This window comes from Chionomys nivalis, chromosome 8 (genome assembly GCF_950005125.1).
Source record: "Chionomys nivalis chromosome 8, mChiNiv1.1, whole genome shotgun sequence".
In the NCBI taxonomy this organism is placed as follows: domain Eukaryota; kingdom Metazoa; phylum Chordata; class Mammalia; order Rodentia; family Cricetidae; genus Chionomys; species Chionomys nivalis.
Window position 1 is genome coordinate 71,088,114 of NC_080093.1, and position 27,270 is coordinate 71,115,383.

The window sequence follows — 27,270 nt, forward strand, 5'->3', positions numbered from 1 at the left end:
ACAAACATAAAAAGGTGTAGCAGACATGTTATCCTATTCACCTCCTGCCCTAAGCAGACATTACCAGTCAATCCCAGTGAACCCTGATGAAGCAGAGGGAAGGTTCTCAGGGTAGCACTCCAGGCACCCACTTCCAATCAGCTGACCAAAGACACCCTGTCCATCTGTTGTGTGGGGTCCCACTCTTCCAGACTCAGGTTCCTCAACATCAAGTCAGGGAGTATTGTCACCAAGATGGTTGGAGGCCAGGTAGGCTGCTCCCCACATTCAGTTACTCATTCCCACACATGCATGCCTCTCACAGATCTAACTCCTGGAGTTGTGGGCAAAAGACAGCTGCCACAGCAGACACGGCTGTGTCCTCCTCTGTGTGCTGTGAAGAGTGGCCTCCAAGTCCCTCTTCTCAGAGTAGCTCACACTCAGTGCAACCTACCGAGGGAAAGGAGCTTGGAACTGTTACCCTGAGGATGTGGCAGGCAGCACATTCAAATTAGAGTGAAGCCCGTTTCTCTAGGACGCTCCTCTATTCCAAGTACGCCTTGCTCTCTCACTTAACTTTCCCTGCTCAGACTCCCATACACAAAACACCGCATTAACAAGCCGTGTTTGCGGGCCAACCTATACTCCCTATAAACCCTCATTTTATCTCCTCCGAAACACAGCAAGAGTTCTCTGGAGAATATGAAATCGACCAAGTCACAGCTGCATTTGTTTGTGTTTTTCTGCCCCCGGTAAGCTCCGACAGCAGATGGTTGCGTGTCATGTAAGCAGTTTCTGCGGAGCCCTCTGTGCTCCACCCCGGGCGCCAGAACCCACACTTCCCACCCACAGCAAGCCTCCGACGCGCCCCTGACTCAGAGGGCCCTGAGCCATTTCTCTATTCTGTATGTCCCAGGGTGGCCGAGTGAAGGTAAATAAGGGCCTGTCTTGGCTGAGGCACGCAGTTTCTCAGTGTTGTGGTCCAGCGTGTAAAATGTGCCCAAGATTCATGCTTAGTGACCATGCTGAGCCACAGGGCACTGGCTTAGGCAGGCCGCAGCATCTTACCTCCATTCTAGAACAAGGTAAGGAGAACACTTGCAGGGAAGCGCCAGCAAACCTGAGATCCTGAAGCAGGGACGGGTGCTCTGAGCACTTAAGAGATGGCCAAGGCAGAAAGGAACTCACAGGTCAAGGTCCATTCCAGATATTTGTTTTTCTCAAATTTAAACTTTAGGAATTTACTAAGAAAGAGAGAGAGACCTCAAAAGGCAGAAACCAAGGGGAGTTGCAGTAGGGCTCATGAATAGAGCCAGAGGGATTGTGACCTTATGGGTCTCGGGCCTGTGATGCCTTACTAGCAGTTGGTGGGTGCAGGCTGTGAGAAGAACTAGAGGAGAGAAGAACAGGGTGGGGGATGGGAAGAAAGGAGGGGCAGAGGAAAGGGAGAAGGTGTTAAGGGCTCTTCTGGAGGGGAGTTTTGCTTCAACTCTCTCACCCTCGGGCCCTCTCACCTGGGTGTAAGAAAGGCCAGTGGAGCTGATAATGGACTACAGGAATGTGAACTCACCCACAGTTTTCACTGACTCATCTATGGCCTGTTCATCTCCTTCCAGAGTGAACAGAGACCTCTGGCCCTACTGCCTTGGAGCCCAAAGCCTATTGAGGAGGATCGGGAAATTCCTAGAGAAAGCATCGCTGAGGAATCTGCAGGACAAGCGTCTGGAGCTGAGTGGATGGGGAGGTGGGCAGGGACACGGGTGTGGCCACAGCAGTCAGCGCTCAGGAGGCTGGCATGAGTGAGGGGAGGCAGAGACTGCACAAGAACATTAGAAAGCTCAGATGTCACACCAGCAGCTTGACTTTGATCCTCTGGGTCAAAGGGTTTGAAGCAGCAAAAAGTATGACAGCTCTGCCTAGAGGCTGCTGGAGACAGACTGGAGGGCTAAGGCAAGAGGATTAAGAGTTCAAGGACAGATCTGGCTACAGCTAAATTCTAGGCCATCCTGGATTATAGAAGAAGGCCCTGTCTCACTAAGTAAACAAGCAAATAAATGAAGGAACCAACGAAACCATCCCCACACCAGTTCCAAAGCTCAGGGGAATTGTTAGAAGTGCCAACATGGCCTGGGGCTCCTCCACGGAGGCCGTTCACAGAAGCTGTGCCTTCCCTCTGGCTACAGGTTTACATATGGCCACAGACCCCACAGCTCCCTGGGGTCTTTCTAGCTAGATGGAGGCTGGGGTCAACTCCCACCCACCATCTCCTGTGTTATGTCCCTCATGGCTTACATGAGGCATGGCCATTCTTGATCCCACATGTACTGAGAAGGAAAATAAGACATAATGCCAATACCCCTTCCCTTTCTCACTTACTCTGTGCCTGTGGGGGTTCCCTGGCAATACCACGTGAGATACACCATGACTGCTTCACCTTGCTCAGGGCGTCAGCACACTGCATGATTTGTCTACATCTTGTCTGTCAGCATCTCAGCAAGGTAGCCTCCAGGGCAGTTGGTGCCTTTTGCATTTGTCTCCTCAGAACATATCAAGAGATTGGCAGCGCCTGGTGTGCCCATATGGGTGAGGAACTAAAGCAAGTCAACTCATGAAAAACAGGCTAGAGAAGGAAGGACGAGGGCAGGAGGACAGTGTAAGGGACAGAGCAAGGACTTGGGAACCAGATGAGCTCACAGTCACAGTGAAAGCTAGCCATGTAGAACTAGCTCTATACCCCCAAGAGCCTGGTCTGGTACACAGAATTCCTATCCCACCTACCAAACTACCAAATAAGAATCCATTTTCTGCCATGCATGGCGGTACATTCCTTTAGTCCAGAACTCAGGAGGCAGAGGCAGGTGGATCTCTATGAGTTTGAGGTCAGTCTGGTTTATAGAGTTCTAGGAAAGCCAGTGCTACATAGAGAGACCATCTTTAAAAAAAAACAGAAAAAGGTCTGCTTCCTAGCAATTCTCCAAGCTCGGTCCTTGCAGATTAGCACCTAGCTGCAGTGGCTAGATGGATGGAGAGGCTGGAGGCCGAGTACACAGGCTCTTCTCAGACAGACTTGACAGATAGCGTTACCACTGCCACTTCCTAAACCTCGGGAGATGTAAGTTCTGCTCCTCGTGGCTCTCATGGAGGCAGGTGCCTGTTGGACTCATAAACTCAGGAACCAGGCCACTGGCACACTGCTAAGTGTCTGCACCACCAAGTGAGCTGTGAGGACGCCAGGCATGCCACTTACCCCATCTGCTGTCCAGTAATTCCGAACCTTGATCTTGGCCAGACCAAAGTCACGAAGCTGTCGCATGTTATGGATAATAAAATAGAGCTGAAGTGGTGGGTGGAAGGGGCAGGTCCACACTGGGGGGTCCTTCTTGCTCTGAAAGGCCAAAAGATGGGAAATGTAAGGCACATTTCTGCCTGTCTCTAGGGCAAAAGGCCAATGACTCTGGCTAATTAAAACCAGCAGACACGCAAGGGCTGGGCGGGGCCACCTCATCTCCATCCTGAGTGCTGCCCTCTGCTCTCACCCCTCCAACTACGCTTCATAGCGCCAATAGCCCTGTCCCCACAAAAAGCTGCCAGCCAGATGGAACTCAAAATGCAGTGGGCTTTATTTTAATCAGCTTAATGGGCTTTAAGGAGGGCACTGGGGGTGGGGAGGGATGCCAGGAGGCCTAGAGAGAGCCTCTGCTGGCACTGATTAACCTGGCAGGCAGAGCCTCTGATTTTCTTTTGTCAAACCCTGTGGAATTTTTCAAATTTGAGAATAGAGGAGAAAAAGAAATTTCGGAGGCATGTGCTGGAACAGGGCCACAGCATGGAGCTGGCTGCTCCTTTCTGGGTGTCCAAGTGCAAGGGCTTCTGCTTGTATTCCTCCGTGAGGCAGGAGGCAGCCAGGGTGTTGCCAAGACTGCCCTTGAAGACACAGGGCACCAGAGACAGGTCCTTGCTGGAATCTGCGCCCTCACCGAGGGAGAACTTTGGTATGGCAGATGGGTAAAGTCAAATCAGGGGACTTTCTGCGCCAGTCACTTCCTATGGCAGTTCTATATTCTAGGGGAGCAAAGGCTGCAGCTGGGCCAGCAAGATGGCTCAGTAGGTAAAAACACTTGTTGGCAAGGCTAACAACCTGAGCCTGATTCCTGGGACCCACAAGGTGGAAGGAGAGAATCAACTCTTAAAAAGAATGGTTTCGCTGGGCAGTGGTGGCGCACGCCTTTAATCCCAGCACTCGGGAGGCAGAGGCAGGCGGATCTCTGTGAGTCCGAGACCAGCCTGGTCTAGAAAAGCTAGTTCCAGGACAGGAACCAAAAGCTATGGAGAAACCCTGTCTCAAAAAAAAAAAAAAATTGTTTCTCTGATATACACACACAAAGAATGTAATTAAAACAGAAGAAAAATTTACGCCAGCGTTTGTTCCTGAATACACACCACTGGCAGTTGGCTGGGCACTGCCTGGATGCAGGTAGGCCTCTGCCCCCACCATGCTTCCTGCTCTTTTCACCCTGGGAAGTTCAACAATGTCATGTGGTTCTTCATTCCCATCCTCCTGTGACCCTGCCTCTCCTCCAGGCAGTTTTGACTTCCTGTGGTACCAAAGGTGAGTGCAGACTTTCTCTGTTTCCTGTCTTAGAAGTTCAGCATGCTCTGTAAGAGGAACCCCTAGTCTTACCTACTCCTGAATTCCAGCACTGGGTATAGCTCCTTGGCTCAGGACTGACCTGGTGACTAAGAGACACTGGTCTCCCGGCATATATGTTATGGTTGCAGCTTTACAGAAGACACCACCTTGCATATAATTAAAAGTCATCTGTTTGCTTCAGATGTCGGAAAGCATCAGCTCATTTCCAAAAAAAAAACTGGGCGACTTACCCCTCAGAGCCTGGTTTCTGGACTCTCCACCTACTTAGAATGCTTGGCACTTAGGGCTCCACAAGTCGGGCTTGGAGCCCGGTACTGCCTGAAGCTAGGCTGCCACTCTTCTACCTCAGTCCCTACTAATCACCAGTCTGCCTTACCCTCACATTCCTCCTCGGTCCTGCCTGGCCACACAGCTAGCTTGGCTTTGGAATATATTTTACTCTAAACAAGTATCACCTGGTATCTGAGAGTATCTTAATGATTCTTGTCACCGAGAACGTGCCTACTGCCTGCATCAGGGGAGGCAGGCTGGTGATGCTGGGGTTCTGAAACCTGGATCCAGCTGCAAGAACAGATGGGGCTTGTCTTCTGACAATAGTGGGTGCTTTCGGCAGTCTTCGCTAGGAATGTGGGTTCAAGGGATGCTGACTTACTCTGGAAGCACCTTGGCTATGCTGGAACTCTGTGTTCCTAGCAGCTGTGTCAGGTTGAGAGAGTTCATCTCAAAATCCCGAGGGTAAGCTCACCCCTCTCTCTGTGGTGGCCTGACACTGGTGGAGAGGGGACAGGAATTGATTTCCCTTCTCATTTCTGTCAGTGGGAGTAAGGGGCACTGTTTCATTTGAAACCGGAGTGCATTAACCTGAGGATAAGTCATGGGCTCATCAGTGGCCAGGCCCTCTGGTATTTCCTGTTCAGAGAAGGTCTGTGTGAGGACCTGGTGGGAAGCCAGGGACTGACCGGCACATCCTGGATACACCCCAGCACCAGGCCAGCAAGCAGAGCAGCTGTAGCACCCTCCCCACCACACAGGCAGAAAGAAAGGGGCAGGACAAGGATCATGGCAGCTCCCTGCTGCTGCTATGGTACCTTGTCGGGTGTTTTGGAACCTTAGGGCAAGTGGACCTCTGCACCTCCTTGTGGATAGAAGACCAAGGTGCAGCTTGGCCTCTGGTCTGCCTTGGGATGCCCACAGCCCATGGGGTGGAGTGAGGGTTTGGTCTCAGTGATTATCGTAAGCATTTATGGACCAGATGGAGCGTGGATATGCTCTACTTCATCTCAGTCTTCTAGTAGCAGACCCCGAGGCAAAAAGCCCTGGGCAAGCGGCAGACAGTGTTAGAAATCTAGGTAGAGAGGGGAGGCAGACTACTCACGAAGGGGACATGAGTAAGCCAGCCATCCCTGCAGGAACCTGGAGTAAAAGACCACCAGGAAAACAGGGAGCCAGTGTGGACATATCTCGGTAAGATTCTAACCACGGGACACCCTGACCCCCACACCAGCATGGGCTGAAGGCTGCTTTCAGGGGCTTCAATACCCCTCTCCAACTTGGGCTGAACACATGGAGGCCCAGAAAACCTATGTAGTGACTACAAAACCCAAAGGTGCTTTTCTGTCCAGCATTGATTAAACACAGATCCAAGCACAGGCAGAGAAATGTCAGCTGCCTTAGAACTAAAGTCATGTTAATAAACTAGTAGTTTTCAAAGGAATAGGCTATTAAGAACAAAATACCCAACATTTTGGAAGGAGGTTGAAGATACTCTGCTTGGGAACCAGTCAACCTCCAAACGTGTTCAGACTGTATTGTGTTTACATGCCATTTGGACAGCTTTCAATGTTTGTTTGTTGGTGCTGGGGATCAAATTCAGGGCCTCACACATGCTAGACAAACTAGACAAACTATCTGCCACTGAGCTGGGTTACAACCCCCCTCACAGTCTAGAGATGAGAGCAGACAAGTGCTCCAGGTGCTAGAGACGGGTGTGGGGGATGAAGCTGTGCTGTATCTTCATGTGCAGGGAATCCCATAAAGTCCCACATGACGAAATGCCATAGAAACACATACACACACACACACACACACACACACACACACACCCCACTATATGAGGACTGTCTATGAGTACAGTGACAGTTTCTCTTATCTTTGGGGGGAAATGGACAATACAGGGCTTCTCTGTGTCTCCTGTTTGCTTTGAGATATAACTCCTATACTACAAAATTCACCATTCTCAAGTGTGTAATCCATGATTTTGCAGTCTATTCACAGGCTACAGCCAGTACCACCATCTTTGCCCAGCATGTTTCACTCCCACTGAAGGAGCGCTGCACCCCTGGTCACCCACTCCCATGACTGGCCTGTTCCTGTATCTGTGTTTGCTTGGACTCTATTTCCTAGAAACGGAGTCATTCACTATGTGGCCTTCTCATACTTAGCTCTCAAGGTTCGTCCATCATGGTGCAGCCTGCACCAACACCTCATTCCTTTCACGGTTGGGAATCAGTCTATTGTATGGCTACACCACCTTTTCATTATTTGTCTGTCAGTCTGTGTTTTCGGGTTGTTTCCATCTTCTGTTGAGTTTTCATTATGTTTTGTTGTTGTTTTTGATGAGCACATCTCTTGGTTGTACAGCCAAGGGTGGAACTTTCTGAAGAATTGCATGCTGTTTCCCACGGTGGCTGGTCTATTGGCTTTCAGCAGGACTGTCAGTTCTTCTGGTCATCCCAGGAGGTATGAGTGGGTCCCACATTGGCCTCCATTTGAGATTTCAAAAAGTAAGTCTTGTGTACTGGTATATAGTTTTCTGTTCCGATGTTTTGCTTTGTTTCAGCAATATGGCCTTAGAAGTCCATGGGGACCCAGTCCTTCCTTTTCTACATTTTATGAGATTGAAGGAACTGTCAAAGGTTCATTCTTTAAATATCTGCCAGGATTCACCAGTGGCACCATCTCACTCCAGGCTTCCCTTGTGAGGTTTTTGATAATCAGTTTAGTTTCTTTCTTTTCTTGGGATTGGTTTGTTTAGATTTTTCATTTCATCTTGAGTCAGCTTTGGTAATTTGCTCTCCTTGGCATTTATACAGTACATGTAGGTTATCTTATTTGTTGGCATACAGTCTTATAACCCTCATTTCTGTAAGGTCAGTAGTGCTATCCCCTTCATTCCCCTTATAGTCATTGAAATCTTTGCTTCCTGCTTTATTAATCTAACTTAAGGCTTTCGGTTTTGTTGAAATCAAAAGATTTCAGAGAACCAGCTTTGGCACCATTGATTTCTTCTGTGTCATTTTCACAGCTTCTGTGGGTCTCTAATGTCTCCAAGGGAGAAGTTTAAAACCTATGCAGCACATGGGTTTAGATACTGGGGTGTGGTGAGACCAAGAATAGACAAATGCCTGCCAGGTACAGGAGTGTTTATTCTAGCGAGACAGGCTCTGAGGAGAATAACAATGACACAACAGTGGTTAGACAGGAGGGGACAGGACTCTCCACACTGTGGTTAGAGAGGAGGGGACAGGGCTCTCCACACTGTGGGCAAGGAAGCTGTGAGGAGAAAGGGATACCTGGGCTGCGATCCAAATGCAGATGACCGGGATCAGTGTGCCCAGAGATATGGGGATGATGGAGGCAGACTATGGAGAAGGAAGTTGGCGGGGAGGGGGGCAGGGTACTGAGGGCCCTATCCACCCAGCTGCCCAGGTGACAAAAGGCAACTGTTATTTGTTGGGCTTTTTCCTATGAAGGTACTTCTAGGAAGGATTAGCTGAAGGGAAAGTCCTCCCAAAGTGGGGACCCAGCTACAATGAGATCTGAGAAAAGAACATCCTGCCCGCTACCTCGATTAGCTCCCTACTTGCATATTTGGAAGCTGCCTCCAGCCTTCACTGAATACAGCTCCTGCAGCCCTCCAACTGAATGAAGGGAGACCTGTGGTCCTCCAGGAATCCTTGGAGCCTTCGGTACCCAACTGGGACTACTGTAGCATCCAGCTGCATGGGCCAAGCAGCTATTGGGGTCTTTGCCTCTCTAGTGCCATTGGCCACTGCTGGACTCCCTTTACCCTGACCTACTGTATAACTCAATCTAACAAATCCCTTTCTAATATACATTCTATGGGTTCTCTTCCCCTAGAAAGCCTTGTCACACAGAGAATGGAGATCAGGAAGAGAAGATATGAAAGGAAGCCCACTTCACAAGCTTTTTTTTTTTTTTTTTTGGTATTTTTCGAGACAGGGTTTCTCTGTGGTTTTGGAGCCTGTCCTGGAACTAGCTCTTGTAGACCAGGCTGGTCTCGAACTCACAGAGATCCGCCTGCCTCTGCCTCCCGAGTGCTGGGATTAAAGGCGTGCGCCACCACCACCTGGTTTTCACAAGCTTTGAGACCTAAGAAGGACTGGGGAGATGAAGAAGGGTCAATGTTAGATCCACTGGGAAGCAAAGACACAAGATTCCTGGGAGAGCTTGAAAGCAGCTAGCTGAGAGAGTGACCCTTAGGATAAAAAAGTATGCACTACCTAGTTCTTAACTTTTTAAGGAATATAAATGGGAAATAAATTTACCGGAAATAACTATTGACTTGGAAAATTCCTAATTTCAAAGGCTGGAAGCACTGGGCAAGGGCAGCCTAGCAGGTAGAGATACCATTTGCTAAGCAAAGGAGTTCTTGAGGGAACAATACACAAGGTGAGAACAGTCGGTAGGAAAGATCAAGCATTCACGGGGTTGTGTATATATATACAGAGAGAGAGACACCATGGGTCAGGAACTGAGAGGGTAGACACAGAAGGGATAGGGATGGAAAGAGTGGACACAGAAGGCACAAGATGGAGGGTGGGCACAGAATGAAGAGGCCAGGGATAGAGAGGATGGACACAGAAGGAAGGATTGTTCTTTTCTTTTCTTCTGTTTCTTTTTCTTGTGTGTGTGTGTGAGAGTGTGTGTGTGTACATAGAGGTCAGAGGATAAACTGTGGGAATCATTCTCTTTCTACTATGTGTATGCCCATTCGTGTGTGTGTGTGTGTGTGTACATAGAGGTCAGAGGATAAACTGTGGGAGTCATTCTCTTTCTACTATGTGCGTACCCATGCATGTGTGTTTGAGTGTATGAGTGTGTGTGTGTGTGAGTGTGTGTGTATGTCAGAGGTCAACATCAGATGCCTTCCTTACTTGCTGTCCACCTTATATTTTGTGACAGAGTCTTGCTGACCCTAGAGCTCACTAATTTGGCCATGCTGGCAAGCCAGGGAGCTTCAAGGACCAACCTATTTCTGCCTCCCTAGAGCTGGTACTGGACACATGCTGCTGTGCTCAGCCCCATCCTGCTCCTGCCGTTGCCATAGGTACTGGGAATATAAATTCAGGTTCTTCATGCTTGTAGCAAGCATTTACCACCTAAGCCATGTCTTCAGCTCATATGGGTGTTTAAGACAGGGTCTTTCTATGTAGCCCAGGCTGGCATCCGACTCGTAGCTCTCCTGCTTCTGAATGCTGAGATAACAGACAGGTATCCTCACCACTCCCGTCCTAGAAAGAGGGTTTTGCCTGCAGACTGGATATTCCAAATCTACCAGCATACCCCAATTCCTTATAATGAAGCAACTTCTCCTTCCAAATCCACTCTTTTTAAAGGTACTTCTCTGCTCGGCTATCAGTGGTATCCTAATAGCCACTACTGTGTGGTAAGGTCAGGTCCCTCAAACCCCTGAGGTCTGTTTTGCTCCTTGGTGAAATGAGGACAGTCTGGGCAAGGTTCACATGAAGGTCAAGTGAGACAAAATATCAATCTGTGGCCTGTACAAGCCAGTGCAATTGGATGAGTATGAGACAGGGCATTCTAGCTGTCTGGTCCTGGCAGACAGGCTATGGGGGAAGTGAGGGGGTCCACCCACCAGCATGAGCATCTTGAGATCTACCTAGCAGTCCAGGGTGACACAGCTACATTGTGTCCCAACTTTAGTCCCTGCTCCCAAAGAAAACCAAACCTATAAAGCCACCCATTAGCAAGCCCCAGGAAGCAGAGAGAGGCATAGCCACTGTCAGAATTATCCCTGGGGAGCCCAGCAATGTTTCCTATTGTTCATGGATGCTCTGCTGGTTTGATTTTCGGTACTTTAAAGAACAATATTAATTTTGGGTGGATGGCCTAGTTAGGTTTCTGTTGCTATGATACAACACTGACCAAACCTAACTCGGGGAGAAAGGGTGTATTTGGCTTACAAGTCCTGATCACAGTCCATCTTTATGGAAAGCCAGAGCAGGATCTCAACACAGGAACTTTGAGGCAGGAATTGGAACAGAGACCGTGGAGGTAATGCTGCTTACCAGTGTGTTTCATGGCCTCTTTAGCATGCTTTCTTATACAGCCTAGGACTACCTGCCCAGGTGAAGATCCAGCCCTGCCACAATGAGCATTGGTCAAGAAGATGCTGCACAGAATTGCCTATAGACTTGCCAATCTGATGGAAGCATTTTTCTCAAATGAACTTCTATTCCTCTTTCCAGATAACCCCAGCTCATGTTGACAAACGACCAGCCAGCACATTGAGCACATCAAGCAGGGATGTGGCAGACACAGAGGAGCACCTGATTCCTGCCTGTCCCCTGATCTCCTCTTGGTTCTGTAGGCTCTTCCAAGGCAATCAGAATGGTGCCAGGCACAGCACAGGAAAACCATGTGGCTGGCTCTTCTGCTCAGTGCAGCTAACTTGAACATGATGGGAGGAAGCAAGGCATGGAGGAAGGTACCTATAGCACCAGAACCAGGAAACCAGAGGGAGGAGGACTGTGTTACTCTAGGCTCTGGGGTGAGGTGAGTGGTAAAAGCCTGTCTCAAAAAAAAAAACATAAAAACCAACAAAAAGATGGTAACAAGGGAAAATATAATTGCTTATAAAACTAAACTCTATTAACTATTTAACTATATTTAAAAAATATTCAGTGTCTGTTGGGTGTGGACACGTGGCCTCAAGAAGCAGCACCCTGAGGTGGTGTGGGGACAGTGTGTGGGTCAGGCTGTAGCTCATGAACTTGGTCCCACTACTTTCCTCTGTGTGACCTTGGCCATATGTATGCCCATCTCCAAGCCTTACTTTTTTCATCTACAAAATGACGGCAATGGCCTCAGTGACCCCTAGTGGTCCATGTTTAGTGGTCACACAGAGGAACCATTTAGGGAGGGACAGGCTAGGGTCCTCAGAGGGTACCATCTCCACAGGCATCTTCTCACTTGGCTGCAGAGAATGACTAGGGTTGATGACAGCATGCTTTCCCAACCTGAGACTGCATCCTCATTGTGGACAGAGAACACACACCAAGCCCAGGCCCCTTCACTTACCACTAGGTCCCTGTTGACAAGGCAGCCCAGCTTGCCTGGCAGCACTGCGTTCCGGATGTCCACATCATGAGGTGAGACATACAGCTTTATGTCGTTTAGGTCAAAGAACTGGACTTCTGTCAGACCCACCCATGATGCATTGCCCCAGTTAGACAGGATTTCCATGGTCACATAGATGGCATCTTCAATCTCATCTGCCCTCACTCTCCACTTTTCCTGAAGAGAAAAATACCAAAGGGCAGTAAGTCTGAACTTAGTGCTGCCATTGTTCCAGCCCCCCGGGATTTCATACAGTATTCGGCCCCATGGTGCCTCAGTCATCTGCAGCTAATCATAGCACCTGACCATTGCAGCGATTATGAGGCGAGCAAGGGCTCCTGTGTGTAATGTGCCTAAAGCATGGGAGCGAACTGGAAAGATGGCTCAGTGGATAAAGGTACTTGCTGCCAAATTTGACACCCCGAATTTGACCCTCAGAACCCATGGTGGAAAGGGAGAACTGACTCTGCAAGCTGTTTTCTAACCTACACACACTCTCTGGCACACATGAGCATGCACACACAGACACACTAGTAATATTAGTAATAAAACATAAAAACTTTAAAGTAATAACTAAAACACAGTGATTTGGTTGGGCGTGGCTCAGTGGTTAAAGCACTTGCCCAGTCTGCATAAGACCCCGAGTTCTAGCTCTAGCACAGAAAAACAGATATAGATCAATACAGCAACTGTACCTTCAGCACCTACTAAATAGTGCACTGAAGGCCTTCAGGTGAAAGCCACCGTAAAAGCCTGGATTCTGCGTGGACACACCCTTCTGGCCCCACGGCAGTGTTGACAGCCCAGGAGCAGGCTGTAACGGCTGAAGACAGCAGGTGGCTGGGCTGTGCTGGAGCCCCTACACCCATCATCCCAGGATGTGAATGTTTGCAGTCAGAGCCTTTAAGAGGTGATTAAATCAAATGAGGCCGCTGGGGAGGGCCACCTTCTCATCTGCCTGGAGGCCTTAGAAAAGGAGGAAATCGGGAGCCACAGGGATTAACACCAGGCACACACAGGGCAAAAGACCTGTACTGTGAGCCCAGTGTGGAAGCTAGCACTTGCACGGCAAGGAGAAATCCACCAGCTGCACCTTGACCTTGGACTGCTGTCTTTGCAGCTATGAGAAAGACCAGTCTGTTGTTTAGACTGCCAGAGTATGCACTGAGTGTAACCTGATAGCATGGACCAAAATCTCTGTCTTGGCCAGTCATTTGACATTCCCAGCCTGGCAGGGAAAGCAGGATGCCACATCTATGGGAAGGTCCTATTCTGGAGATTAAGCAAGACTTCCCCCCACGCCAACACACATCCTCACCCCCTCCCACCACACCCGTGTGTGATCAGGGTGGAATAGCTTGGTTCCCTGGTTCTCCTTCACTGATTTTCAAGCCTCCCTCCTTCCTGGGAAGACTGTCTGGTCTGGGAGTGTGTGTGAATGCCATCAATAAATAGCGAACTCTGTGCCTCGGCGTCCTAGAGGCCCTCAGGGCCCAACTGCAGCGCTGGTCACCACAGACCAGGCACTCATGAAATGGTACGTTTCCCTGTGTGCATGTGCCCTCTGGTAATTAGCATCAGTATCTGCAACGGTTCTGTGAGCAGGAGCCGAGGAAATGAACAGCAACTGTTCCCCACTTATTTTTTTAATTAATAGCCAGTGAGACGTGTGAGCACTCCCAGCATGGGTTTGGACAGGCTGATTGCAACAGATGAGAATGGGGATGGAGATGGGGGTGGTGGTGTGAGGACAGGTCAGCTCGGAGCTCCTGGCAGGAGCGCAGCACCAGCTTGGATTAGCTGAACTGTAAGAATGCAGAGTCCCCTTGTCCTTCTCTAAAATGTTGGCCCTGGCCAGGTCCTTCGGTGCCCTGGGCCTGAGTCCCAGGCTCGTAGGAGTGGCCTGCCTGACTCTGAGGTTGGCAGGCTTCTGAGCCAAATGCATGCGGGGACCAGGTAAGTTTGTTGGCGGGAGGGAAAAAGTTGGATAGGAGTAAAACTGTCTTCAAAGGACTGGGGACCTCCTGCCCAATGCAATCTTAAATTCATGATTCCTGAATGGAGATATGAACGCAGAGGCCACAGTATGAACTGAGAAGTGTCACCATGTGCCAGTATCCCAGCTGAGGGAGAACTGACTGGAAAGGACTGGTCCCTGGTGCTCACTGCCCCTCTCACTGAGACCACTTGGTGTCCTCTAGCTTAGCCACCTACTACTTATTCTTCCCCTGTCATAAGGTTATGGTACAGTGGACTGGCCCTTCTCAAGCCCTCAGTGTGTACTGTGCCCTGAGCCATCAGGAAGGAGGGCTTTGTTGACTAAGCTCAGGCTAGTGCAGGCATGCTCAGAGACAGTGTGGGAAGCTTCTGCAACTGTTAGGGACCCCAGGAAAGAGCAGAGGTGGGGCCAGCACTGGGATGGAGCACTGACTCCATGGAGACCAAATGGAGACACTTAGCTAGCGCAGGATACAGTAGCCACCAGGCCACCCTCAGTGTTTTCAATGCAAAGGGTCTGTAATTTGTTTCTCTTCGCTGTGTAAATCACATTGTCCTGGATTTTCTGTCTCCCAGCTGTTTTATGCTGGGTGTGGGGGTAGTGCAGGAGCTTTGGTTTTTCTCAAAGATGGACTTTGAAACTGGTGTTTATGGGTTCCTCCTATCCCGTGTCTGGCACTGAGTGGCACATCTTCACTGCCCTCGGTGCTTATAGAGCCTGGATGACCAGCTCCAGGGAGCCACGTGCTATGCTTCTCACAGCCACTAAAATCTCACAGCCCTGGAAGTTACTACCAGTCTCTGTAGCTAACTCACATAATTACGCTTACTTATTTACTGTATATATGTATGTGTGTGTGTCGCACACGTGAGTCAGATGCAGGTCAGAGAACAGCTTAACTTTCAGGGGTCAGTTCTCTTCTGTCATGTGGATTCTGGCATCAAACTTGAGTCACCAGACTTAGCAATAAGTGCCGTCACCTTCAGAGCAGTCTCCAGCCCTAACAGTTTATGGTTTATATTTTCTCTCCTTCTGTTGTCTGTTATATAGTCCAGGTTGGCCTCCAATTCAAAATCCTCCTGCCTCAGCCTACCGATTACAGACACTGTCACCATACCCACGAAGCTTAATTTTCAGTTCTTGACTATGGGCAACCCTGGCTATTTTCCTGTGGGTTTAAGGGCTATTTAAGTTTTCTTTCCAAGAACTTCTGGCCTACACCTTTCTTCTTTTGCCTCTTGCTCTGTCATGTGTTTGACTCGGCAGAAAGATGCTGAGCTGACCATCATCAGAGCCATCCCCAACAACCAGAATGAACTGCTCCAAGAGGCCTTCCCCCCAGCTGTCAGGACAACATTGGTATAATAGACTGTCTCCATGAGTATTGGCTCTCACCTCTGGATCTAGTATAGGCTTCTCTGTTGGCACAGCCACCCGGCTGAGATGGGCAGTGTCACTTTCCATGGTCTGCAGGACTCCCAGAAGCTTATGCTGTTGTCTGAAATGGGATTTTGTTTCAGCAAAGAGGCAATAACAAAGAATACGCACAAGAGGACCCCCCACGAAAGGGAACACAGAACCTTCAGCACCCACTTGAGAAGCTTGGCTGCACCCTACACAGAGCTCAAGGGCATAAATGGGTTTCCTCTCCTTTTGTAAACAGCTGGACAATTAGTAATGAAGTCAGAGTCCAGGTAGAGAAGCCAGCTGACTAAGAACTCATTCACAGACAGGCCAAGGAGTCAGCCTTAAAAAGGGCCACCAAGCCCACGGCCTGTTTTGTATAACCTGGCAGCTAAGGGTGGCTTTTATGTTTTAAGCATTGTGAAAACTAACAACAAATAACAAAACCCCCAGTTGCCAAGCCTGTAAGATTTCCCAGAAGGCCCTTTACCAAAATTGCCAACCCCAGGCTTAGAGACCCACCCATTTCCTTTGCTGTAGATGGTGTGCACCCCACATGTGCAGAGCCCTAAAGCACACAGGAGTCCAGGGATGAAGAAGGCAGCCTTGGGCTAGTGCTGCCTGCTGCAGAGCTGTCAGCAAAGCAGTCCTGCGGTGGAAACTGAGAGAGTCTGATTTATGGCCGTGGTGAAGTGGAGCGATTTCCATCTGGGGTTTGCAAACATGCAAGAATGGATAGCTGTGCCTTGAGCCGTTCAGTCTTCCAGCACAGCATGAGCAGGAGCTCCCGGGGGGCGGTGGACTAAGACTTGCAGGGCATGTGGCTTGGCTAGCACCTCCCACTCTGTGCAAGAGTTTCCATACCCTTGTCCACTTCTTGGCCTGATGCCACCTCAGGTCATGGCACTTGGTGATCAACATTCAGGTTTCACTGCGGTCCCTTCCTGCTCCTGAGCCAGACACTTTATACAGTCTGCAACGTGCACGCTCCTGCATAATGGCCCTGGGAGTGTGTCTGTGCGCCAAGACGGTGTGACACTGCAGGCTACAGCTGCTCTGTTTCTTTGGGAACGAATTCTCCCTGATGATCAGAGGTGAGTCTATTGTGCTAATAACACTTGCCATTTCCAGGACCTATGCTACATGCCAAGGGACAGAATGCTGCACCGAACATACTTTGACAAAGAAAAGGAGTCTCCGAGGCTGATGCTTTGAGGTACCTTTGTGACAAGTCAGTTTGGGGGCAGGCTCTCTCCCAAGCTATGGAGAGTGCACCAGTGAAACCCGGAGGCAGATTAAACCAGTTCAGGTGCAGAACAAAATGAACAAGCCAAAAGCACTCGCATGAAAGAAAGCATATCAGTACTATGCTCTGGAGCTGGAGAATGAGAGGAGGGGGCAACTCTAAAGTCCCTAGTCAAATGCTCTGATATACGTGACAGCAGGTCTTCATCATTACTGGACAGGATTGGGAATAGCTGAGAAACAGGGGGGCAAACTCAAGGCTTCGGTCTCAGGCATATATAGACAGGATGAGATCCCAAGGGCTCTGACCCAATAGAAGGTTTTATCCACTGCGGAATTTCTGATATGATGATTTTATTGGTAGGTGGTAAAAAGTGAGAGGCAGGTTCACTGGGGGAATATCCTTAGGTTGTTATCTTGCCTGGTTGTCTCTGCTTCTTGGCTGTTATTACAGGAACTTCTCTTCCCTGACACAACCTCCTCACTGATGGACTGATACTTCTGAGTGCACCAATTAAACTCTTGGTTGTTTCTGCTAGGTATTGTAGTCAAAGCTAAGCAAAAATGCCTATAGCAACAACAACAACAACAACTACAACAAAAAAGCCAGGGTCGGGGGCTGGAGAGATGGCTCAGCGGTTAAGAGCACTGGCTACTCTTCCAGAGGTCCTGAGTTCAATCTCCAGCAACCATATGGTGCCTCACAACCATCTGTCATGAGATCTGGTGCCCTCTTCTGGCCTATAGGCATACATGCAGGCAGATGGTATACATAATAAATAAATAAATCTTTTCTAAAAAAAAAAAAAAAAAAGCCAGGGTTAATGAGACCATCCTGGCCGCACTGCTGTGGGCCTTCTGCATTGGGTTCTGCATCTGCTTTGGAGAGTACCTGCTTCCCAAAGGGCCCGTTCTGTCCATGGCTTGGCTGCTGGCGTTGGCTCCCCCTGCTGCCCTGCACAGCTCAGGATTGGTGGTCACTGGGGTGACAGCAAGCAGCTGAGGGCAGAAAAGCTGATTAGACAGATATTCAGTGGAACCCTGCAGCCTGACACAGAAGAGGACAGTGGTCAAAGGCATGGGCTTTCCAGGTCCCTGGTCCCAACTGGTAGATATGGGGCACAAAGGTGACAGTGCCAGCCTGGGGAGGGTCAGCTTAGACTCCCTTATGTATTCCCAGATCATTCTGACCAGGGAGTAATAACCCTTCGATGAGTGACTGAACACTTCTGTCTCCTAGTCAGTCATCGCTCAAATCACCTGGGTTCAGTTTCCTCCTAAGAGACTGGAGCCCACACAGACGCACGTGTGCTTGTCTGTTTCCTTCTTTCTCCTCCACCACCTAAAACGGAATGTCATGTGATGTCTGGCTAGAAGTTTGTGGGGGTCAGGGGATCAGGCTACCCTTGAACCCGGATCACAGGGCAGTCAGAAAACACTGACGGGATACTCCCCAAGATGACTGCTACGTAGTAGGACAAAGGCAATTAGGAAAGAAACTCATTTGGGGACTCTGGGGTGCTACCACTGCACGACACTGGGCTTCTTTCTGGTCCTAATGTAGCCAGCTCATTCCCAGCTCACCTTCCAGGCAGTGACCAGAGACCTCTGTCAGGGCAAGCATGGCTCACTCCCAGGCACTCTGTCCCCGCATGTCTACTGGCTCCATTGATGGACCTATAAGCTCCTTGCCACCATGGGTATACTGTCTGGGCCATCTCTGCATTCAGAAGACTGGGAGCACCTGAACTTGATGAAGACATTTCCTGTGTGCTTTACGAGATGCCTGACTGGCCTGGACAGATAGACAGAACTTTACCCTCCACACTAAGGTCTATCCTGGTGGTATTCTCCTGACTGGCCTGGACAGATAGACAGAACTTTACCCTCCACACTAAGGTCTATCCTGGTGGTATTCTCCTGACTGGCCTGGACAGATAGACAGAGCTTTACCCTCCACACTAAGGTCTATCCTGGTGGTATTCTCCTAACTGGCCTGGACAGATAAACAGAGCTTTACCCTCCACACTAAGGTCTATCCTGGTGGTATTCTCCTGACTGGCCTGGACAGATAGACAGAGCTTTACCCTCCACACTAAGGTCTATCCTGGTGTATCCCATTGAGAAACAGAAATGGAAGGAGGAAGCTAGTCGCAGGCCTGGCTGGACTCAGGCTTCAATTTGCAAATTTGGCCAAGCTAGTCAAGCCCGAACTTCCACAGCTGTGAAATGGGTAGAAGGCCAGCGTTCAGGTTGCAGAGAGGAACTCCTAGGACTTTGGAAGGGAAATGACTGGGGACCATCATGGCAGTGCGTTTGGGAGGTGGGGGTGGGGTGTTATACGCATGCCCAGCTTGGTTGAGATCAACTCTACACTGACCTCTGGGCTGTCCTCCTTAGCCTTCAGCAGACTGGGCCAGGATTTTATTGGTGGTTCCTCGTTATCCTGCAAAGACAGCATCAGACAACATAAGTAAGGGTGAAGCCATTACTGTGCATTGCTCCCTTACAAGGAGGGCAGAGAAGCAGGGCCCCTATCCACATTTCTCCAACAGACTGGACAAAAGGCAACCTCTGAGAAGATTCACCCCAGGTTCTGCTCAACAACCAGAAGAACCACCTCCAGAGAGAGCAGCACGGACAAGAATGTGGGCTGGTAGCTGAGCTAACCTTGCAAAGATGTGACCCCTGTTGGCCACATCTGTAATCCAGGCAGGGACCTGCCTATTGTTGGGTTACCATGAGCCTCAGCAGCAGATCCAGAGACTGTGCAATATGCTGAGGAACACCTTCGGCCTCAGCTTCCCAAGGCCCCTGCTCTACTAGAGGTCTGGGCGGTGACATGAGTGAGGAAAGTAGGCCAGGGAAACAACAGGGACCCTGTGGCTTATGTTCTGGGACAGCTTCAGGAGAGCCACAGCTTGCTGCCTATTCAGCCACCCACTGGCCTGGCATCTTGTAGCATAGGCCTAAGCCATCCCAGATTTGTAGGTAAAAGACCACTGATCCACAGGTTAGTGCTTGGCTGACAGAAATAACCCAGCAGCTGCAAGGTGGGGGCTGAAGTGGGACCCTGGACAGATGGAGATCAGCTGTCCATAAACAGGTGCAGGGCAGAGTCTGTGGCCAGAGAGGGCTGCTGCTCACACCTCGCCTGTCCTTGGGAGCCCCATCCCTCCTGCGCCCTCCACCCACTGGTGCTAGTACCTGCTGCAGACTGGTGGGTAGCTCAGGCTCTTGGCTGAGGAATACCTGTTGCAGAGCTGCATTTTCCACCTGGATGGCTTTCAGCACGGCCGAGGCATCCTCCTCTCGGTCCTCGGACGCAGATGCTTTGCGAGTTGCTGACAAGGGTCTGTCTTTCCGGCTGCTAGATCCTGCAGAAAGAAAACACAGATGTTTTCAGCTTGTGTTCTCAGAAAACAGCTCGAAATTCAATAGATCCTATTGAGGGACACCCTTAAAAGAACTGGCCAGCCCCTTTAAAAATGTCAAGGTCTTGAGGGCAGGGATGATGAAAGCCTAGAGACCTGTTTCAGATTAAAAGTACGCAGGCAGGCACAGTAAGTAGCTGCAATGCACATCTCAGGACTAGAGCCAGTGAAACACACCACACACACACACATACACACACACACACACAAACCTGAACACCTGAGTACATATCAGAGCCGTGTAAAAAGCTGGACAAAGTCATGTACAGCTATACCCCAAGTATAGGGATGGAAACAAGGATTCTAATAGGCTTGCTAGCTTGCCAGTCCAGCTGAAATGTTAAGTTCCAGGTTCAGAGAGAGACCCTGCTTCAAAATCTAAGGTGGAGATGCCATGGAGGAAGACCAATGTTAACCTCTGGCTGCCACATCACCTGTAAGGGCATACACACATGTACAAAGACACACAGAAAGTGTGTGTGGGGGGGGACTGTAATTGTGGCAAGGAAAGAAATCCGAATATAGCCTGTGGCTTAGATGACACTTTTACACTAAGGCTAAATACTCCAAAGTTCACGAGTGGACAGTAGTATATGCAACTGACACACTTGTGCTTGGGAAATCCGGGCTACAGTGTTGAGAGAAAAGGGGAAAGTTATCTATGACTTATTACCAATAGTTTAAGGAATAAACACAGACAGAGTCATCCCTCAGGTTCCCTTATCCATAGGGGATTGATTCCAGAAGACCACAAGTACTACTGTGATTCTAGGAGGCTCAGGTATCTTACATTAAAGGAATAGTGTTTGTACATAACCCCCACACCCTCTACACACTTAAGTCACCTCTAGATAACAAAGGCTGTGCCAGTCACTGTTCTGATGACTGGCAAAGAGGAGAGAAAGCAGCCCCTCTTGTACACCAGGGCAGCTGTGTCTGTGTGTCCTGGTACAAGTTTGCTAAGAAAAAGTACCCTTCTACTTCCTGCCCTTTGCAAACACTGACAGGAGCTGATTAGCTCCTACCTGGGCCCTCAACTCTCCTGCCATGCTCTTGTCAGAATACTGCATCTAAATGAGAGCAGCACAGGATTCTCATGGATGGAAGAACTCGTGTTAGTAAAATGTCCATACTGACCAAAGTAATCTTCTGAGTCATTCTCATTCCCATCACCAAAACAAACAAACCATAGCAAAACCAAAACAACAACAAAATAACCAAACAAAAAATCCTTTAAATTCATGGCTCCATCAGTTAAGTGCTTGTCGTGTAAAAGCACATGGACCCAAGTCCCATTGCTGGAGTCCATATGAAAAATGATAAGGTGGTACCAGATTGTAAACCCAGTGCTGGGGAGGTGGACACTTGAGGATGCCTAGGCTTGCTGGCTAGCCAGCCTACCATACTTGGAAAGTCGCAGGCCAACGAGAGACCCTGACTCAAAACAGGGCATAAGGAATAATATGACAACCAATGCTGTACCCTGACTTCCACAAGCATGCGTACACATGTGCAATGCGCACACATACATATACACACACATACAAAAATAGGTAAAATGAAAATTAAAGTGATTAAAATTGGACTTGGGACTGGAGAGGTGGCTCAGTGGCTAAGAGTGACTGCTGCTCTTCCAGAGGACCCAAGTTCAGTTCCCAGTACCCACAGTAGCAGGCACCTTGTAACCATCTGCAACTCAAGCTCCAAGAGAACTGACTCTCTCTTCTGGCCTCCATGGACACAGAAACACATGCACAGACAGACAAACAATGACAGACACATATAAATAAAAACAAATCTTTTTTTTTTTTTTTAAATGGACATAAACTTCAAGCTGGGAGGTGGTGGTGCACACCTTTAATCCCAGCACTCGGGAGGCAGAGGCAGGTGGATCTCTGTGAGTTCGATATCAGCCTAGTCTACAAGAGCTAGTTTCAGGACAGGAACCAAAGCTACAGAGAAACCCTGCCTCGAAAAACAAAAAAACAAAAACAAATAAACAAAAGAGTACATAAACTAGGTATGAAGGTACACAGCTTAGACGGCTGATGTGGGAAACAAATGGAAGAAGACCTGAATAAATGCTTCTCAAAAGAACTGGCAGGGTCAACAAGACAAAATGACAGCCTATAGAATGGGAAAAGATCTTCACCAACCCCACATCAGACAGAGGTCTGATCTCCAAAATATACAAAGAACTCAAGAAATTGGTCATCAAAAGAACAAATAATCCAATAAAAAAAAATGGAGTACAGACCTAAACAGAGAACTCTCAACAGAGGAATCTAAAATGGCTGAAAGACACTTAAGAAAATGTTCAATATCCTTAGTTATCAAAGAAATGCAAATCAAAACAACTCTGAGATTCCATCTTATACCTGTAAGAATGGCCAAGATCAAAAACACTGATGACAACTTATGCTAGAGAGATTGTGGGGTAAAGGGAACACTCCTGCATTGCTGCTGGGAGTACAAACTTGTACAGCCCCTTTGGATGTCAGTGTGGTGATTTCTCAGAAAATTAGGAAACAACCTTCCTTAATACCACTTTTGGGTATATATCCAAAGGATGCTCAATTGTACCACGAGGACATGTGCTCAACTATGTCTATAGCAGCATTGTTTGTCATAGCCATAACCTGGAAACAACCTAAATGCCCCTCGACCAATAAGTAAAATGTGGTACATTTACACAATAGAGTACTACACAGCAGAAAAAAATAACGACATCTTAAGTTTTGCAGACAATGGATGGAGCTAGAAAACATCATTTTGAGTGAGGTAACCCAGACCCAGAAAGACAATTATCACATGTACTCACTCATAAGTTGTTTTTAAACATAAAGCAAAGAAAACCAGCCTACAAATCACAATCCCAGAGAACCTAGACAGCAATAAGGACCGTAAGAGAGACTTATATAGATCTAATCTACATGGAAGTAGAAAGTAGGAAAAGTCAAGATCTCCTGAGTAAATTGGGAGCATGGGGACCTTGGGAGAGGCAGGGAGGGGAGCAGACAAAAATGTAGAGCTCAATAAAAATCAGTACAATTTTACAAAAAGAATTGACAGGGCTTGAGAAATGGCTCAGTGATTAAAACCATGTACTGCTCATCTAGAGGACCTGAGTTCAGTTCCTAGCAACTAAATCAGGTGACTCACAGCCAATTGTAACTTTAGGTCCAGGCCAGAGCCTTTGTAGGCACCTGAACTCATGTATACATACTTATACAGAATTAAAAGTAATAAAAGACAAACCTTATATTTAAAAAAGAACATTCAAAACCTACTTTAAAAAAGAATAGTCAAAGGGCTAAGAAGTATATGATAACCATACTTAAAACACTAAGCAAATGCAAATCAAAACTGCTGTGTGCTATGGACCTCAGTTAGAATGGTTTTTTTGGGGGGGGGGAGAAAGGAAGGGAGGGACGGAGGAAGAGGGAGAGAGAGAATACTAATTACCTGAATATCCATGTTTATTTCAGTATAACTGGAGAAAGTTAAGTCAACCGAGGTGTTTCTGACAGATTAATCTCTTTTATATGACACATGCATACAATGGAGTATTATTCTGCAGTAAAGAGGTTGGGTTCCTATCATTTGCATTACCATGGATGAAACTGGAGGATGCTATGTTAAGTGACACAAGCGAGGCACTGTAAGAAATACCACATGTTCTCATCCACTGGCAGAGACTAAACTACATAGCAACATAGAACTGAGTAAAAAGGTACCCAGAGGTTGGCAAAGGACAAGAGAATACAGAGAAGGTCTGAAGGGCCTGGGTAATGAGGAGGAGGTACAGTAAGACACAGGGATTGGCTCTAATGCTTCATGGCACAGTAGGGGGATTTAGTCCACAGCAGTTGACCAGATACTTCCACAGAGTGTGAGGAGAGCTTGAATGTTCCTGCCACAGAAATGGTGATGTCTGGGAAGATGGAAAGTCTTACTGCCGCAAGGTGACCATTATGCATCACACCTTATATAATGCTGTTACTGCATGGTGAGCACAGTGACATCTGCCTTCATCAGTAGCCCTGCATCCCCAGGTCCCCAAATATGCAGCTCCCCTGGGCTGGTTTCCAGGATAGCCAGGGTGCTATTGACCTTGACTGTGGATGGGACTGCATTGAGAAGCTCCCAGAAGGGTGGAGCACGCCTCTGATGTTTGTGAGGGCATACCCAGAGGTCAGACCATCAATACAGTAACATATTCTAACAAATTCCATTTTACATTTTTCTTTATTTTGCTTATTTACATATGATTGAACGATTTATGTGGGGGGGGCATGCGTGTGTGTGCGTATGTGTGTGTGTGCAGGTGCACTGTAGAGATCAGAGGACAAGTTGGTTCTCTCCTTCCACCATATGGGTTCTGGAGATTGAATTCAGGCTGTCAGACTTAGCAGGCTTCTTTACCTGCTGAGCCATCTTCCAAGGCATCTATGAAAAATGTGAATAGACTCTTGGGAAGTGCCATTGAGGAAGGTGGAGAAGCAGGTCACTAGGGAGAGCCTTTGAAAGGCATACCTCACTTTTTAGCCCTACCTTGATTTGTTTGTTTGCTGATACAAGGTCTCACTAGAGCCTCCCAGAGGATTACATGAATACGCCACTATGCCTGGTTCCTAGTCACTATGAGGTCAGCAGCTCTGCTCCACTACACCCTTTCGGCCATGATGTCCCACCTTTAAAAGGAACCATGCAATGAAGCCAAATGACCAAGAACGGAAACCTCTGAAGCTATGGACAAAAAGCCTCTCTGCTTCTCAACTGTTCCTTTAGGTATTTGTCATAGAAAGAAGACTCTGGATAACACAACTAGGTACTCTTCTGGAATCCAAACCAAGGTGGAGAATGCCCCTCTCAGCAGCCAAAGTCAGAATGACTGCAAATGTCTGGAGACTGAGGCAGGCACTGGGAAGTGAGGCTGCCTGACAAGGTCATATGCCTGGGATAGGTGTGCTTCTGAATGCCAGCCAGCGTTCCCCACATGGGACTGTGCTCCTCATGGAAATAAATCCTTTTTTATCTTTTGTTTAAAAAAATGGCTGGAATGTGGAATCCTTAACATTGTGAGAGTTCAGGTGGGTAAAAGGGTGGTGAGGACCACACTTAATGCAAAAAGACTGTGTACCTAAAATAGTCGTGATGCAGGAGACAAGGAAGGAGGAAGCTGAAGGCAGTGGTGTTGAACTTCTCTGCTGGAGATCCGAACCCACAAACTCACTCTGATTCCAGGGCGGCAAAGGCAGGAAGAGGCTCCCAGCCTGGTGAGAGCTACAGAACGGCAGACTCCTGACTCATATCATACTGTAGGCTTCCCGAATTGAGGTGGACACTGCTCTGGGTGCAAGACAATGGCAGTCGGTGTGACAGCCATCCCTAGCCTTCACTGACCTTACAGTCCTAGAGCTGGGACAGACATGGAGTAGGCAGAGGAAAGGCTAGACAGGATGGCAGTGGACATATCCACTCAAGATGAATTCTAGAAGAAGACAACTAAGGGGAGGCTGGAGGCAACAAAGCCATGACTGTCAACACAAGGAAGTTTCTGCAGACCCAGGAGAGGCAGGTGCTAGGGCCCTAAGGGAGGGAGAGCTTGGCATGCTGAAGAATGATCAGGAGGCTGCAATGGGGCAGCAAGGTTGAAAATGGTTGGTAGAAGGCTGGGGAGTTTGCAGCTGGGTCCTTGAGGGACCTCATGGATCTCAGCTACTCTTTGAGGTCATCCCCGTCTTATTTACTGCTGCATGTCTGCATCTAGCACTCTAACTTCTGTCAAATGAATGGATGGAGAAACCCAGTCCCTAACCCTGTAAATCTCAGTGTTTGTGAAAGGCATTCAATCTCTAACCAGTAAAGTGCAGCTGAAAAGCCCACACCTGCTGCAGCCCCTCCAAGTGGTTTGTGCACAAGCAGCTAGGACCATGGCTAGTGAGCATCAGAAACCATCCCGTTGACAGGAGGCTGGCCAGGACAGTGGACTCTAAAACTCTCACGGTCCTTAACTACATTCCCATCTTCGCTGCCTACAACACTCAAAAATTAGTGCCCAAAGAGTTACATGGTGCCCCTTGGTTTTTGAGTGCCAGCCTGTAGACATGAGCTCAGAGGTCTGGGGCTGCACTGGAATTGTGGCCCAGAGATAGCTAGGAAGACCACAGCATGGCCTCCAGGACAAGGGGCACGGTGGCCTCGACCACCCAGCACAGTGCTCGACTCTTCTGGTAAAGGGGCCATTTTTGTCTGAGTGACGGCTTCGGCACACTTCCACAGCTCGATCAAGGGGGCTGTTTGTGCTCCTCTAGCAATATTATGCTAAGAAGATGACATCAAATTGTCACCATCTTCTAGGAAGAGGTTGGCTCTGCAGTTTCACCAGCAGTGCTGTACTGCTGCTGCCTTCCAGAATACAGCATCCTCCAAGTCACACTGATGACGGGCACCACCTTTCCGTGGGCTTCCTCCCACTGCAACCACCTTTTAACTCTTTTTGATGCCCTCATCTCTCACTTGTACCAGCACTGGCCTGAATGCCACACGATGGTGAATTTATTCTCATATTGGATCCAGGGAATAGTAGATTTATTCACTCCGTAAATCTGAGCCACTAGCAAAAGCCAAATTGCACATTTTAATTTATCCCAAACTGCTCTTTTTGGATGGAGAACCATCCCTCTTCCAGTAACCCCACTTCCTTTGGTTTCCCTGGTACTTGGCTTTCCTCTCTTAGCTAAAAACAAAAGGTGTGTCAATCCAGAAGATTAGCCATGAATTAAACACATCACAAAGAATCTACCAGAAGGTGAGCCACCTCTCTACCAACTGTGCCTCAACAGGCTCTAATTCTGAACCACAGCAAAACTGCCTCTGACTGACTACATTCCAGAGTCTTAGAGGGTCACCCAGGACCCACTGCAGTGGCAATGATGAAATGTGAGATCAGTAAGCATCCATTGTTGCTCATAAACCATCAGCCCACGGTGAAGCCTGCATGGGTCATATGCTGTGGGATTTCCACTATTTTTTTTAAAGAGCTGCAGAGAGATGCTGTACTGGTCAGCTCCCTCACTTTCATGACCAAATGGATACCTTATAAAAAGACCTCAGCGCTTTAGCCCACTGCCCTTGGCCCTGCTGATTCCAGGCCCACAGAAGGCAGAGCA

At 48.5% G+C, this 27,270-nt stretch overlaps 1 protein-coding gene across 6 annotated transcripts in view; it reads right to left on the reverse strand.

The window, feature by feature from the left end:
- Katnip (katanin interacting protein) overlaps positions 1 to 27,270 on the reverse strand; it is a 176,307-nt gene that overhangs the window by 45,144 nt on the left and 103,893 nt on the right. For 5 of the 6 annotated variants that reach the window (XM_057779249.1, XM_057779247.1, XM_057779252.1 and 2 more), the window contains 6 exons: positions 19,869 to 20,038; positions 19,042 to 19,107; positions 17,554 to 17,660; positions 15,408 to 15,510; positions 11,975 to 12,190; positions 3,227 to 3,364 (listed from right to left, as the gene is read on the reverse strand). In XM_057779249.1, the coding sequence (XP_057635232.1) occupies positions 3,227 to 3,364; positions 11,975 to 12,190; positions 15,408 to 15,510; positions 17,554 to 17,660; positions 19,042 to 19,107; positions 19,869 to 20,038 (800 nt within the window). The remainder of the gene's footprint in view (positions 1 to 3,226; positions 3,365 to 11,974; positions 12,191 to 15,407; positions 15,511 to 17,553; positions 17,661 to 19,041; positions 19,108 to 19,868; positions 20,039 to 27,270) is intronic. The other variant, XM_057779248.1, reaches the window with a different exon arrangement.